The sequence below is a fragment of the Acinonyx jubatus genome, chromosome E3 (assembly GCF_027475565.1).
Source record: "Acinonyx jubatus isolate Ajub_Pintada_27869175 chromosome E3, VMU_Ajub_asm_v1.0, whole genome shotgun sequence".
Lineage (NCBI taxonomy): Eukaryota > Metazoa > Chordata > Mammalia > Carnivora > Felidae > Acinonyx > Acinonyx jubatus.
The window spans coordinates 17,467,201-17,482,881 of NC_069398.1; the positions used below are offsets into that span (position 1 = coordinate 17,467,201).

Sequence of the window (15,681 nt, forward strand, 5' to 3'; positions counted from 1 at the left end):
AGGATGGATGGATGGAAGGATGGATGGATGGAAGGAAGGAAGGATGGATGGATGATGGATGGATGGATGGAAGGAAGGATGGATGGATGGATGGAAGGATAGATGGATGATGGATGGATGGATGGAAGGAAGGATGGATGGATGGAAGGATGGATGGATGGATGATGGATGGATGGATGGAAGGAAGGATAGATGGATGGATGGAAGGATGGAAGGATGGATGGAAGGATGGATGGGTGGATGGAAGGATGGATGGAAGGATGGATGGGTGGATGGAAGGAAGGATGGACGGATGATGGATGGATGGAAGGAAGGATGGACAGATGACCGATGGATGGATGGATGATGGGTAGATGACGGATAATGGATGGATGATGAACGAATGATGGGTGGATGGAAGGGCAAAGAACATTCTCTACTTGGGGGAAAGCTCTAGAATTCCTTCTGGGAAGAGAGGAGGCTCTGGTTCAGACCCCAATTCTGCCATTTGCTAGCTCTGTGATCTTGGGCAGGTTACTTCATCTCTGTGACTCTAAGTTCTCTCATCTTTACAATAGGCCTGTTTCCTCAGGCATCTGAGCCCTAGGACTTGATGTAAAGGTAGCTCCAGACACAGGGCAAAGGATCCCCAGGGGGTCAGGGCAGCGTAGGGCCCGGGCTTGAGGGCCCGTCTCCCAAATTTTCCACCTGCCTGACCCACCCCCACCTCGCCCACCCTCCGGAATCCAGGGCGGCCTGCCAGCTGGCTCCACCCCGACCCAACCCCCTAGACCCAGCTACACTCTGCTCTCCTTCCTTCCCGAACCTCAGTGTCTGGCCCTGACCCCAGCACACTCAGGCCGTCTCACCTTCAGGTTCCTTGAGGACCCGACAGGGTGGGGCCACAGGGGGCAGCCACAGCCCAGAGAGCAACTGGCCTCCACACACAGCAAGACGACAGGTTCAACAAGCATTTATTGTGGCCCTGCCATGTGCCTGCTGTGTGACCCCCTCCCCCCCTGCGGAGCCAGCGCCGGGAGGCCCCACCCACTCCCTGCCTCGCCACCGCAGGGCCCCTCCTGAACTTCCTGGCCGGCCCTCAGTGGCCGATGACCTTGCCTCTCCTGGCGTCCCAGCTGCACCAAACAGGGCGCCGCATGTGACGGCAGCAAGGGTCAGGAGCTGCTGTCCCAGAGTCGCCGTGCGCAGCCCTGCGCATTCCCTCGGGCCACCCCGGCTCCATTGCCAGGGCCCTGAGCCCCAGACAGCGGTGGGAAGGGCAGGCCTGCGTCTCCCACACAGGCTGGATCAGTTCACAGCACACGGGCCAGGTCTCCAGGGGCGTCAGACCCGTGGCCTTCTGGCAGGGGGCCGGTTCCGACGACCGCCTGAGGTCCGGGGGCCAGGCTGGGTCTCGGTCACACCCAGTGCCCCAGGACCCAGCACTGACGGTTCAGCTCCGGCATCTCGTGAGCGGAGCTCCGCGGCCAGGAATCTCCCATGTGTGGGTGGTGTCCTGCCAAGAGACGGGGCGGTCAGTGCCGTCAGCCGCCCCCCGCCACCCACACACCCGCTGCCCGCCGCCGGCACCCTCCTCTCACACTCTCCCCACCCGCAGCCCACCCGCCGTCCCACACCCACCCGCTCGTGCCCCTGCCACCTGTCAGCACGCCCGCACCGCCCATCACAGTGTCCTCCTCCCCCCTGCCCCCTCGACGCGCCCGGCGGCCCCGCTGCCCTCATCCCCATCCACCTGCAGCCCGCAACACCCGCACCCTCCGCCCCACCTGCTCGCTTGTCCACTTCCCAACCTGCCGCCGCGTCCGCTAACTCCCCGCCGTGCACCCATCCGCCAATGTTCCATCCGCCTGCCCTGTCCCCCCCGCCCCGCCGTCCCGCAACCACCTCTGCACGTACCCGTGTGCCCACCGCCCCGTCAAGCATCCCTGAGCTACACTGTGTGGGAGGGCGAGAAGGAGAACAGTGTCCATGACTCCTGCACCGAGGGGGAGGGCCCGGGGGCACCCAAAGTAACTGTGAGCAGCTTCCTGGGCCAAGGCAGCTGGCAGAGACCCCACCACGCCCCTTCCACCGCCCACTGCTCCCAGGGGCCCCGGGCCAGCGGAAGGCTGGCTGCTCTCACCCCAACCCGACATGCTCGCTCCTGGGTTTCTCTGGGTTCTCAGACACTCACCGCCTTCTAACACACCAGACCCACCTGCTAAAACGTCCCTATACCTACTGTGCGTCCAACCCCCCAGGCCCGGCTCCCGTCTCCCCTCCTACAGGAGGGCCCTGCCATCTCTTTGCCGCCCCTGGGTGTTTCGCTCATCTCGGAGCACACACCCCCAGCGGCAGTCCCCAGCTCCGCCCCCGTTAGGCCCTGAGCTAAGGAGAAGGATGGCTTGACCCGTGGCAGATGTTCCGTGAGGGATCAGAGCCGGAGGAGCCAGAGAGGGGAAAACAGAGGGAGGAGAGACGGGCCGGAAGACCGGAGAGAAAACCAACAGCGACCCGGCGTTCACGGTCTATACCCTACTTGATTCCAGCCTCACAAGCCTGTGAGGTAGCAACCCCATTTTACAGATGAGGGAACTGAGGCTCAGCGGGCACAAGCAGCGGTCTCGCGATTCACAGCTATGGTAGAGCCGGACTCAATCAAACTTCCGCATTAAAGATGTTTGCTCCGTGTTCTGTTCCCCTCGGAGCGCTCGTGGATGCTCAGACATTCCTGTCATCCTTCAGGGTCAGACGGGCCCTTTGTAGCAAGCCCCCCGGAGGTGGGAATTCCTGCTGAGGCCAAGTGCCTGCTTGCACACCTCTTAAGACAGGCAGCTCATTACTCCTCCTGCACCCCCCAAAGCAGCTCTATTGGGACAGTCTTCCTCATGACAAAGGCCGGAAGGGAACAAGCAAAGGTGAGGACGGTTGTGCCCATTAGGGGGTGGGGGACGGTTGTGGGTTTTGTTCTGTGTTTTTGCTTTGACTTTTTGGTTTTTTCTTTTTTAATTAAAAAAAATTTTTTTTTAACGTTTATTTTTGAGACAGAGAGAGACAGAGCATGAACGGGGGAGGGTCAGAGAGAGAGGGAGACACAGAATCCGAAACGGGCTCCAGGCTCCGAGCCGTCAGCACAGAGCCCGATGCGGGGCTCGAACGCACAAACCGTGAGATCGTGACCTGAGCCGAAGTCGGATGCTTAACCGACTGAGCCACCCAGGCGCCCCTGACTTTTTGTTTTCAATATTTTTTAATGCTAGTGCTTTGCTAATTTTACCGTATTTTAAAAAGGGTACGAAATATTTGGCAAACATTCTGGAACCGTTTGGCCTCAGGAAAAACATTTGTTTTGGCCCCAGTCACCGAAATAGTTGCATTCTTTGGAAGTAAATGCTGCCAAGATTATAGGTGTTTGGATTTTTTTAAAAAAATCTAGAGGCAAATATTTGATGTGCAGAAAGATTTGATTGTTTTTCTAAATGAATATTTAAAAGTGATCGTGGCTGCTCTTACCGTTGCCAACAGGCAGAACCCCGGAGAATTTGTTGGAACAGAGAAGTGATCATGCATTCTGAAGGAAAAAGGAAGGCCATGATCCCTGCCCTTCCTTGAGTTAAAATCAGGCTCCTTGTCTCCTGGATCCAGAGGCCAAATCACTGAGGACTGGGCCCCTCCTTTCCTCTTCGGCCTCCCGGGAGGGGGTTGGGGCCCAGAGTCATTTACAGTGGAGAGCAGGGATTCTGTCCTCCCCATGCCTGAGGAGGTCCCCCCACCGCCACTCCAGGCCACCATGACCTTCTCTTCCCTTCTCTCAGTCCCTTTACTTTTTGGCTAGTCATCAGCCAGTGTAGGCAAAAGAGCACCTTATGCTGTAGATTGGAGAATCCCACGTCAAAATGCCAACGAGGCCCAATCAGATGACATCAGTGGGTGAAGCAGCCAGAAGGGGCCATTCTTCAGCTCTGGCCAACTGTTGCCATGGAAAATGGGCCCTCAGATTTTCCAAAAAGTTTAGAGACAATGAAAATCAGAATTTCGTAATAAAATCTCCTGGCTTTAAATAATGACCATGGACGCTTTTAAAACCATCTGTGGGCCAAGCGGCATCTCTCAGGCTGGACTCGGTCCCCACGCACAGGAGGCCATTTCTGACCTCTGACTATTTCCCCGCCTGCATTTTCGTTCCAGGCTCTGTTCCGTGGCTTTACACATTCTGGTCCCTTGGCCCGGTGCCCTTCCCTGCTGTTCTCTGGCTATTGAGTGCCCCATTTGTCTTTCAAAGGCTCCCCCCCCCCCCGGCCCGGAAGAATTCCATGACCTTATAGGCACAGGCCTCGCTCCCTCCTCTGTGTTCCCACAACACGGTGCAGATCTCTTCTCCCTGGGCTTGTCACTTCGTGTTAATGAGGGTCTCCCCGGCTAACCTGGGGACTCAGTGCAGGCGGGGACCGGGGCTGCTGTCATCCTGGAGCCTTTGGCCGCCAGCACCTGGCCAGGCACAGAGCTAGTCCTGAGCTGACTTTTTATAACAAACGAAGAAACCATGCGGGACGAGGATGGAGAGATTCTTAAGCTTGGAGAAAGAGCTCTGCCTGCTGCTCCTATTCGGAGATGCTGTACGTTACGAGAGGCTCTTTGGTCAGTCTCTCCTTTTTTGGACCCAGGCTGAAGGGGAAAGACTATACTTGCAGTCTGGCAGTCAAAGGTTCAAATCAATGGGGCGCCTGGGTGGCTCAGTCGGTTGAGCATCTGACCCTTGATTTCAGCTCGGGTCACGATCTCACGGCTGTGAGATTCAGCTCCACGTCAGGCGCACACTGAGCGTGGAGCCTGCTTAAGATTTTCTCTCTCCCCATCTCTCTGTCCCCCTCCCCCCATGCGTATGCTTTCTCTCTCTCAAAATAAAGATTTTTTTGTTGTTGTTCAAATCCAGGCTCCGCTGCTTTCAAGCTGTGTCAGCTTTTTTTTTTTTCCAAGCTGTGTGACTTTTGACAAGTGCCTTCTCTCTGAGCCCGCAACGGATGTGGGTTACAAAGGGGTCAGCAGGCCCAGCAGGCCCCCTTGCTAGAAGTCCTTCATTATCCGACTTCAGACAGATGTGGAAATAGCAAAATACCAGCACTAGAGAGGATCTGGATTCAACCACCTCTCTTCACAGATGGGGGAGCCAAGGCTCCAGGGGGTAGTGGGGGGCGGGGGGGGGGGGGAAGAGATCTGTCCAAGGTGCCACTCAGAGGGTTGATAGCAGGTACTGTGTTTTAAATTCCCTTGGAAGCTCCCAGGCTTAGCAGAGTATTTGGCCCAGATGAACATGAACATATTTAATGTCCTGTCTCTTCTGTCCTAACTTCTCCATCATTCAGTGGAAAATCATTGTCACGAACTCCCTCAAGGCACCTAGATCCCAGGGGATCAGCTCTTAGCTCTGCTGAATTGTGTGCAGTCACATCCTCTGTTCTGGAACGGATTCATTGAGTTGGAAGGGCCCTTTAAAGCCAAGAATGCCGATGCCACCACACAGGTGTCAAAAGGGAAAGGGGGGCACTTATAGGGGATGTAACTTGTCCAAGGTGCTCTGAAGCTGGTAGAGGAATCGATGACGGTGGGCACGTGGCTGGAAGTGGCGTTTCTGACCCCACAGCAGCCCAGCCCAGAAGAAACAGATGAACGCCACCACCCCCACCCGGTCCCATCAATCCCTCCACATGCACTCTCCAAGGTGCTGAAAGCCTCTCTTCAAGACTCATGGCCCCACCCACAGCCTAACCCGAACTCTTTCCTCTAGAAAGAGATGGGATTAGGGGAGTGATGAAGAAATGAATCAAGGTTGGCACTGAGGTGTCTGGCTTTGGGGGCCCTTCAGCTAGTGACACTATCATCCCTTTGCCGTTCCTAATATGTCACCACCTTGGCGAGGGCACTATGACTACCTCTCCAAGCCAACCCTGCTCCATAAATCTGTATCCTGAGGGCACTTCAGAGACTCTGGCATATTTGGTAATATCCATTTACTTGATTCCTCCCAGTTTCCCCTACGAGGTTCTATGTGACTTGAGGACACAGACTAGCTCTGCTGTTCTTACTACTGTGTCCCCAGCACCTAGCCCAATTCCAGGGACGGTATTGATAATGCATATCTGGGGAGAAGAGCAGGTGTGTGTGAGATCCATGTGGAGGGGAGGCTGGATTTTGTCTACCTTGGGGGCAGCTTGTCTTAGGAGCCCAAATGGGGGCTTCATCCTTATCCTCGCTGGAGTCCATCTTCTTTTTTTATATATAAAGGTATTTTTTTCTTTGGGTATTTATTTATTTTGAGAGAGAGAGAGAGAGAGAGAGAGAGAGCATGTGCACAAGCAGGAGAGGAGCAGGGAGAGAGAGGGATAGAGACAATCCCAAGCAGGTTCTGTGCTGTCCGTGCAGAGCCTGATGCAGGGCTCAAACCCACGAACAGTGAGATCATGACCTGAGCTGCAATCAAGAGTTGGATGCTTAGCCAACTGAGCCACCCTACCCCTGGAGTCCACCTTCTGGGGACGCCATGTTTCTTGGGCCATAACATGCTCCTCATCTGTTTTCTACACTTGGGATCAGGTTGAGTCCACTTCACCTTCCACCTCTCCCAGGACCACTGATTTCTTCATTCTCTTATCAAACATTTGTTGGGCACCTACTGTGTGTCAGCTGGGTGCTGGATCTGCACACCTGGGTGAGACATCTGCCAGTGCTAGTGAGGGAGACAGACACACACCGGAGGAAATGACGAGGGCACACGTGTCCCCAGCTCTCCCAGTGTGGCAGGACCCATTCACTGTGCCTCATGTACACTGGCTCATTTAATCCCCTGAAATATGAGTGACGTGCCATTACTATGCCCATTTTACAGATGAGGAAAGTGAGGCCCAGACAGGCTAAGTCATTTGCCCAAAGTCTCACTGCTGGATTTCAACCCAGGCAGCCTCCAAAGGCCGAGCTTGTAACCACCATAAAACCCCACCTTATAGACATGAGCCTCAGGGCAGGAAAAATGCAGAGGTGAACATGACCACCTCTGGCAGGGGGTGAAGAGGGCCCTGGCTGCCATCCCCAGACCTTTGAACTAGACTTGGAAAGCAACGTGAAGCGCGCCATTCCACTGGTAGGGTTTGTTTTTCGCCAAGCAGAGGAAGGGAACAGGTCTTTTCAGGCAGAAGGAACAGAGTGTGAAATAGGTTCTTGGCAGGTAAATGAGGTTTTCAGGAGGTGTGAAAAGCCTAGCAATGTTGGTGGCGAGCAAGAAGGTCTGTGTGGCTGGAAAGCGGGGTGAACGCGGCTGGCGGGGTGAGGCGTGGAGGGCTGTGGTTGCCAGAGTCGCTGGGTGCCGGGGGGTAAAAGGCCCAGCAGTGCCCCCTCAGGGGGGCAGCGTTCATCTGCCCCTGGGGTTTGCACCTTATCATCAGACTTCCCTGATGTGGATTCCTCGGCCCTGCCCCAAACCAAGAAAGTGGAATCTCCAGGGATTTCTGTATTTTGACCAGAGCCCCCGGCGTTTCTTAGGACCAGGCGCCCCTGGAGGAACACTGCCCTGGGCAGAAACGGTCATGGACTAAGCTAAGTCATTCGCCAGAAGTGTGCTGATGGCCGATAGTGGGCTAGGCACACAGATGCGGTGACGAGGCCCCGTCCTCCTGGTCTGTCCATTCTAGTGGGGAGACACTTAGCACAGAAGGATTCCGAGAGGGACGGATGGCGGAGAAACAAAGCGGGGATGGGATGGGGGGCGAGAAGGCCTCTTTGGGAATGTGCAGGAGGGGTTGGCATGGTGCCTGACACCCGCCCTGGGAGCCAGCACGGGAGGTTTTGGAGCTGGGAAGGGATGGGGGTGGGGGGAGACAGGATCAAAACTGTGTCTTAGGAGGATGGACTGGGGAGGAGTTGGCCCTAGAAGCAGCAGTTTCCATCCTGAAGCCACTGAAGAGCCCGACCAAGCGACGAGATGCAAGCTCGCTCCCGGCCGCAGCTTCGGGGGGACAGGCGTTGGCTCCGGGCCGAGGACTGCTCCGAATCTGGTCCACAGAGCAGCAAGGAACAGTATCACTTGGGACCCCTTGGGAATGCAGACTCCCAGGCCCCGCCCAGCCCACTTGAGCCAGAAACTCAGAGACGGGGTCCGGCGACCTGCATTTTAAGGAGCCACCCGGGTGATTCTGGTGTCAGCGCTGGCCTGGATCTCTGAGCCCCCGGTGCCGGGGACTCGGATGTCTCCAGGCTGCACACCTGTCTGGTGCCCAGCGGCTTGGCGTTCGTATTTATTTCAGAAATACTGTCTGTTTCCGTTTTAATAAAGGAAGCAGACTTGAGCAGCACGATATTGGATTTGATTTTGATCTAATAAAAATGCCAAGCAGCTCTGGGCCCAGGCAAGTCTTCGCCCAAATTCCCTCTGCTATTTCGAGGGCGGCAGCGGCAGAGACCCATCGAGACGGAATTCCCAGAAGCCACCTCTGCACCCGGCAAGTGACAGCCTCTTGCCCAGCCTAGCCTGGCCTTACAGACACACCTGGCAAAATCAAAAGCTTGTCTCGGGCACTGAACCTGACAGCTGCAATCAGCGGCAAGCCCCAGTTGCCCCTGAAGGAAAGATGCAGGCACCTGGACCATATGGCAGCATCGCCTCCATCAAATGTCACATCCGATGTGCTCCCGAGCTAGCTGGTGGCACTGCAAAGCCCCAAAGGCAAGTTTCAAAAGCAAATGCCTTCCTCGGGAAAAAGAAACTGTGGCAGAATCCATATCACAGTAGCCCGAGAGAAAAATAGCGACTCCCGGAGCAGTTAAGATCACCAAAGGTTCATGGAGTGGCTTAGGGAAAAGCGGCCGCTTGGGCGGGAGGTGATGGGAGAAACCTGGAGCCAACAATCGAGCACCTGCTGTATGTAACGCACTGTTCTAGACTCTCAGAATGCAGACGCGAGCAAAACAAGACGGGGCACTGTTCCCTGGACCCTGGTTGGGAGAGACAACCAAACAAAAATCAAGCCCGTAAACATAAAAGGTAAGTTCAGAGAGGGACAGGCGCTATGAAGAACAGAAGACAGGGTGCTACAAGGGCCACCAAGGAAGCTGGTGCGGTCAGGGGAAGCTTCTCCGAGGAAGTGGTCTTCTGGCCGAGCAGTCAAGGTGAGACAAAGTGAGACATGCGATGATCCAGAGGGAGAGCATGCCAGGCAGAGAGAGTGGCAAGTACAAAGGCCCTGTGAGGGGGATGTTCTGCATGTTCTAGAAAGAGAGAGGCCAGGGGGGCTGGGGCAGAACGAGGGAGGGGGGAGTGAGAAAAGGTGAGGGTGGGAGCTTGGGGGCCGGAGCAGGGATAGCACTGTACCCCGAGGAAGGGGGAAGATGGCCCCCTGGGCTGGGCTGTATCCCCCAGGGGACCAGAGATCCCAGCAAGTCAGGGTGCCTTTCAGCTCCTCACTTTTTCCACGCCCACAGGGAGAGCCATCACCCCTCCTTCCCAGGGCCGCGAAGTGCTGAGCAGAGACCTGCAAACAGTAAGCCTTTAATAATGTGGGCTCGCTGACGTCCTTCCTCCCCCGTTCCTCCTGCCCGCGTCAGCCCACCACAAAGCCGGAGCAGCTGTTCGGTGCAGAAATATTGCAAAACTCGACCAGGCATTTCCAAAATATTTTCTTGGCCCAAGCCCCACTCGCAGCTAAGAGGCTGCATATTCTGGAGATGGCGTTGTCTCCCCAGACGGCCCGGTCAGGCTGCTTTTGTCGCCCGTGAGGTCTGCGAGGACCAAGTCCTCGTGTGGCTGGGCCCTGGGTCCCCGCACCCTGCCCGGCGTCTGTGGATGGCTGTGCCCAGCCCAGGAGCCACCCACCGACGTGGGGCGGCTCACCTGGAGCCAGACAGGCTGGGTGCAAATCCCAGCTCTGCCACTTGCTGGGCCTCAATTTCCCTGCCTGTAAAACGGGACGGTGTTTAGGATCGAATTAGTGGATAAATGTCGAGTTCTCGGAACACACACCGGGGTGACCTAGTGTCAGCAGACCTGGTGGCACCGAGCTCCTCTTGTCGGCTATTTTTGTAACCTAGCCCAGGAAGCGGTGGAGCTGTAGGACTCTACCAAGTTGGATCGCTGCTGGCCAAGTGCCCCCTCCCTGTCCTGCAGCCCGCCCCCGGCCCGAGCCAGAGGAGGCGCCGCCCCTCTGCTGACACCGCGCCTGCGCTGAGCCCGCTTCAGTTCTGGCCACACCACACGGCCATGCTTGGGAGCTCCCCAGTCCAGGAACACACCTTATTCACCCCCCACGTTCCAGAACCCGGCATGGGCCCAGCCCAGAGAAGCATCTTTCCTGGAGATGTGTTGAACACGTGGAGGAACAAATGACGTTCATGGGACCACAGCAGCAGCCACCTGAGGGTAATTAAAGTGCCTGAAGCCAAGTCCCCCTCGGACAGCGGATGGGATCTTTCCCTTCCTGGCTTTACTGGAGCCCCCAGTGCCTCCTGTGGCCCCTGGGATGGACAGCCACCCTCCCCCGCCACCTCGGCTGGGCTACCTGATAAAAGGCACTCCCTCGGAGAAGTGTTATGGGGTCCACCGAACCTCCGGGGGGCCGCAGACAACCCTCCCAAGCCCCTTCCCCACCACCTTCCATGGCTCCTCTGTGACCCCCAAGGCATTAGGATCCGGCTGCTTCGCCGTCCCTCCCCACCCCAGGTGTGCTCCCTAGAGGATCTCATCAGCTTCAACTACCTCCCTTCCCACCCTGCAAGACCCCTCAACCCCACGCAAACCACACACCACGGCCGCCCCAACCTGTCCTCTCCATACCCGTCGGTCGGGGACGCCAGACCCTCGATGGCTGGGGCAAACTTCTGCACCTGACCGCCCCGCCCCTCACCTCCAATCAGACAAGCTGATGCTATGGGTGCCCCCGCCGGGGAACAGGCTGCTGACCTCCAAGTGCACCAGGGCTCGCCCACCCGCCCCAGCGGAACGCCGGCACCGTGGCCCACCCCCAGCAGCCCTCAACGCCCGAGGGGATCCGCTGTTGAATCTGCAGTCATAACTCGGACACGTGCGTCCTGCACTGGCTGCCCGTGTCCCCCGGCGGGGCTCAGGGTGGTCCCCTCCACACTGTGTCCTTCCCTGACGCCCGCCTCTCCCTGCTTAGGCTGCCTTCCCCGCTCCTTCTTGTGTTTTCTGGGCTCACCCAGACAGGGGCTCGCTGCTGAATCCTGATCTCTGGCTCTGCTTCGGGGAGAACCCAAAGGAAGCCATTCGGACAGTTCTGCCAGCAGAAAGTTCCTGAACCCACCCACTTGTATCTTTATTGCCGAAGGTCGGTCGCCAGCATCGCTGCTTTCCCTGCTGCGGCCACACCGGCCTCTAGTCCTGGCTCCTCCTCCGTCGGGGACTCTGCATTTGTGAGCTTCTGCCGGAAGGGTCTTCCCCTGGCCGGCCCCTTCTCATTCATCAGGCTCCCCCGCTCCTTCTGAAGCCTGGTCTGTACCTGAGACTGTCGTGTTGGTTCCTGAGTCATTTCTTACTTTCCCTTTCCCCCTAGACGGTGAGCCCCGCAAGGTGGGGGCCTCCGTCTGCTGTCGCTCATGGCTGTGTCTTTGAGGGAACAAATGATGGATTCTCTGCTGGCTGCGGACCTGGTGATTGCATGTGATGCTTGTCTTGGGGAGGAAACGCTGCTTGGGAGATGACATGGGCGCCAGGGCAGGGGTGAGGGCCGTGGGGGCTGGGCTGGGGGGGGAGGGCTTCTGCAGTTCCCCCCACCCTGGGTGTCCTCATTCTTAATTCCGGGGCTTGCTCTTAGAGCCAGACTGGGTCTCCTCCACTCTTTCTTCGTCCTTGGGCTTCAGGGATTGGCCTTTCCTGCCCCCAAGACAGGCCCCCTGGCTTCTTTCCACCCAGAGTTTCCTACCCATTCTACAGGAAGCATGGGGAGGCCCAGGATCAAGCAGGAGCCAATGGCACTTGCACATGGCCAGGGTTCTCAGCCTTCGTCCGTACTACGTGATTTCTGAGCCCCTCGGAGGGATTTCTGCACCCCCCTGTTATCCCTGAGGTGGGCCCTCCCCAGCGCCCTCCATGCCCTGGTTCCTGACCCCTTCCTCCAGGAAGCCCTCCACTCCAGCACAGACACCTGGCCTGCAATCTCAGTGTGTGAGCCCAGGGTCCACTGCAGCGCCCCCCCCCCGCCCCGCCCCCGTTCCTCAGGCGCATCACTGGCATTCTGGCCACCTCACCGGGCCAGCGCGTCCTTCGGGAGCCCCCAGAGTGAGGACCAGACCTCTCCTCTTCTCCTCCCAGGCCCCTCCCTCCAAGCTGAGCCATTTCTCCTTCAGTTCCCGGGATCTGAGGTCAGACAGACCTGGGTGTAAGCCTCCACTGTCTTAGTGTGAGTCTCCCCCAGCAGACCTTGCGGTAGGGACGGGAGCGTGCGTGATGTTAAGGAGGTGCAGGGTGCACAGAAGGAAGGCGGCCAGCCCCGGGAGGGCTGCGAAACCCACTACCCGGATCTGTTCACCCTGCAGGGGACCAGGCCAAACACAGGCCTGGAGCGAGCCCACGCAGGGAGCTCCCCAGGCACTTCCCTCCTTCTGTGATCGCAGGTAGGGGAAGCCCCCTGGCACAGAGATGCAGATACCGGCAGCCGGAGGGCACTGAAACTTCGCTTCCCACAAGCCCTGAGACAGCAGGCACGGACAGCGTCTGCTTGAACTGCTCTGCCACAGGTGGCCAAGCTGTGTGACCTTGAGCAAGCTACCCCACCTCTCTGAGCCTTAATTTCCTCAACTGCAACATGCTCGGGGTCAGCAAGCATATGAGATCAGGCATGAAAGGCCCTTGGTAGGGGGGTGAGGTGGGCATCCGGCGGGCTTAACTGAGATGCTGCTATTTTCACTTTAATCTCACGTTGGCTCCCTCTTCTTCCGTCTGGAACAAGGCCCTCTCTCCTTTCGCCTCCCTTCGCTTTCTGGTTCAGACATTTGTTTTCCTAATGGGTGCCCTAGATTCTGCCGATGGCATCCCCCACAGCCAGGTAGACGAAGACAGTGCACTCTGGCTGCCACACGCCTCCACGGCCCAAATCTTGCCCACTGTCACCTCCCGTCGAGCCCGGAGCTGTCCTCCCTTCCGGACAACCCAACTTGGACTTGAGCTGTGGTTCGCCTGCCTGCCCTTAGGCACCAGCGTCCCTCTCGCTTTCCCAGCAGCCCACCCCCATGGCGAGAGAGCCACGGCCACCGCGTGCAGAAGACTTGCTACAGCCCAAGGTGCCGGGCCTCGGTTTCCCCATCTGCGGTGTGTGTCTGCGGGAGCGAGCAGGGGTGCGGGGAGAGGCGGGCCTGGCTCATCTCCGGGGTCCCCTCTCCGCGGATGGCCCACGAATCTGTAGCGCGGGCTACCGCAGACGAGGCCACTTACGGGCAGGGTGTCTCTCGTGGCGACAATCTAAGTGAAGGTCCTCCTCCTCGAGCCCATCCCCCTTCTCGAGCCTGGAAAGAAAAGGACCCAAAAGCCTGCGTAAGAAAGAGCGAGCTGAGTTGGCAGAGACCCAAGACCTGAACAAAGGTACAGTCCTTTCCCCTCGAGAACAACTGTGCAAAGTAACTCTGTGCCACCCACCCCCCCCCCCCCGCCCCGTGGGAGCCTTCCCGCAACCCCCTTAGATGGGCGTCATTATCTCCACTTTGTTGATGGGGAAACGGAGGCACTGGATGCTAATGAGACCAGTCAAGCGCCACCAGCTAATAAGTCAGAGGCGGAGCAGGGACGCCAACCCACGTGTTCTCACAAAAAGACGTTCTGTTATGTGCAAACGGTACACGACAAAAGACTGCACACGGTTTGATTTAAAAATTATACACCGGGACGCACAAAAGATTATTTGGCAGAATCTATACCAAAAGGCTAACAGGAACTAACCCTAGATAATGAGAATATAGGGATTAAATCTGTAGCCTTATTTTTGCTTCCCTCTATTTTCTGATTTGGGGCCAATGGACTCCTATCAGCTGGGTCTCTTTTCTTCACTAAATCAAAGCACTTCCTCGAGGCATGTCTACGCATAAACAAAGCCCCGGCCCTCTGATTTCTGGCACAGAAGGTTTGGAAGGTGGCTCCTTCCCACCAACGTGTGTGGCTGCCATCTCCTCTGGCATCTCAGGATCACTGCAGCTCCAGAGGGGGCTGGCATTGGTGTGGCAGAGATGCGAAGCACGGAGCAGAGGCTGACGAGGGTCTGGTGGGGGCAGCTGCACAGGGAAACCCTCACCCCTGGCCCAGCACTGCTTGGGCCCGAGACTGGGCAGGGCCGTGTTCCCACATTGCGCTCGCCTCTTTGTAACCCAGATAAATTGCAGAGCTCCGCCTGGTCCAGTCCGGAGGAGCATCACCCTTCCAGGAGCACAGTCTGGTCCCCAGAGGTAGACACAATTCCAATCATTATCGTGTCTGCGGGAGAACACCGCCCGTGGCCGTACGTTTTGATATCTTTCCTCAATTCCTTTTTGCCTTTTACTTGCTTTGCGCTCCTCCACTCGCCTCCTCTTTGCACTGACACCCTCGTTTCTCTCATGCAGGGACGTCTCCGTCCTCTCCCAGGCAAATGCTCCACCCCTGTTTTCGGATTCCTCCTAGCGTGTCTTATGTCTAGTTGCCCAGTGTGTCCAGACGCGTGGGGCTAGAGAAGGAGACATGGGAAGGTGATGAATGACCAGCAAGCCATGCCAGATGCCTAGTAGAAGGGACAGGAACGCTCATGCACTGATCATTGTGGTTCCCTCGGACTGCTCATTCATTCATTCATTCACTCAACAAGAACTTCCAAAGGACCTGCTCTGTGTAATCTACACCAGATTCTGGGTGCACCACAGAAGTGCCTACGTCACTTCACAGTCTCTGCCCTCAGAGAGCTTCTGATCGGGTAGGAAGGCAGCTCGCACACGAGTCAGAAAATGACAAGTGTTGCGGCGCCTGCTGACGCAGTTAAGTGTGTGTTAAGCATCTGACATTGGCTCAGGTCGTGATCTCGCGCCCTGACTTCTGAGCCCCGCGTCAGGCTCTGTGCTGACGGCTTGGAGCCTGGAGCCAGCTTCGGATTCTGTGTCTCCCTCTCTCTCTGCCCCTCCCCCGCTCCCTCTCTGTCTCTCTCTCTCTCAAAAATAAATAAACATTAAAAAAAGAAAGAAAAGAAAATGACAGGTGTTGTATAACGGCACCCAAGATTGCCCACTGTACTGAGGGGCTAGGCCTATGCTTGCCAGGGAGCAAACTGTGAACACAGTTTTTGTCATTGTTGTTGTTGTTGTGTTTTGTTTTTTTAACAAATATTTTGTAGGGCCTGGATGGTTCCAGACAGCAGAACAAAGCCCTAAGTGTTAACGCTACAGGAAGGCAGATATCATCGGCAGATAGCCTCGTCAATGCTATGAGAAGGTTCCATACAAGGAAAAATGTCCTTCTTTTCTTTTCTTTTCTTTTCTTCTTTTTTTTCATCCCTAGTAGAAGCATCTTTGTTATTTTCCTGATAGCACAGGCTTATTCCAACAACTATAACTCCCACACAATAGAGCAAAAGTCCCCCTATAATGACACCTCCGTGTAATGGGATCACCACTGTTAGGAGTTTAGTGTATATCTTTTCAGAACTCAACTTTTTTTTTTTAAACATATATAGTCTCAAATTAAACATGCTT

The 15,681-nt window shown here is 56.5% G+C and overlaps 1 protein-coding gene across 3 annotated transcripts in view; it reads right to left on the minus strand.

Moving 5' to 3' along the window:
* Positions 1-1,016: 1,016 nt before the first annotated feature.
* GSG1L (GSG1 like) overlaps positions 1,017-15,681 on the minus strand; it is a 205,413-nt gene continuing 190,748 nt past the window's right edge. Inside the window, exons 5-6 of one of the 3 annotated variants that reach the window (XM_053213137.1) lie at positions 13,409-13,479; positions 1,017-1,495 (exon numbers count right to left, since the gene is read on the minus strand). In XM_053213137.1, coding sequence (XP_053069112.1) covers positions 1,398-1,495; positions 13,409-13,479 — 169 coding nt within the window. In that variant the 3' untranslated portion in view covers positions 1,017-1,397. The remainder of the gene's footprint in view (positions 1,496-13,408; positions 13,480-15,681) is intronic. The other 2 variants (XM_027051096.2, XM_027051095.2) reach the window with 2 other exon arrangements.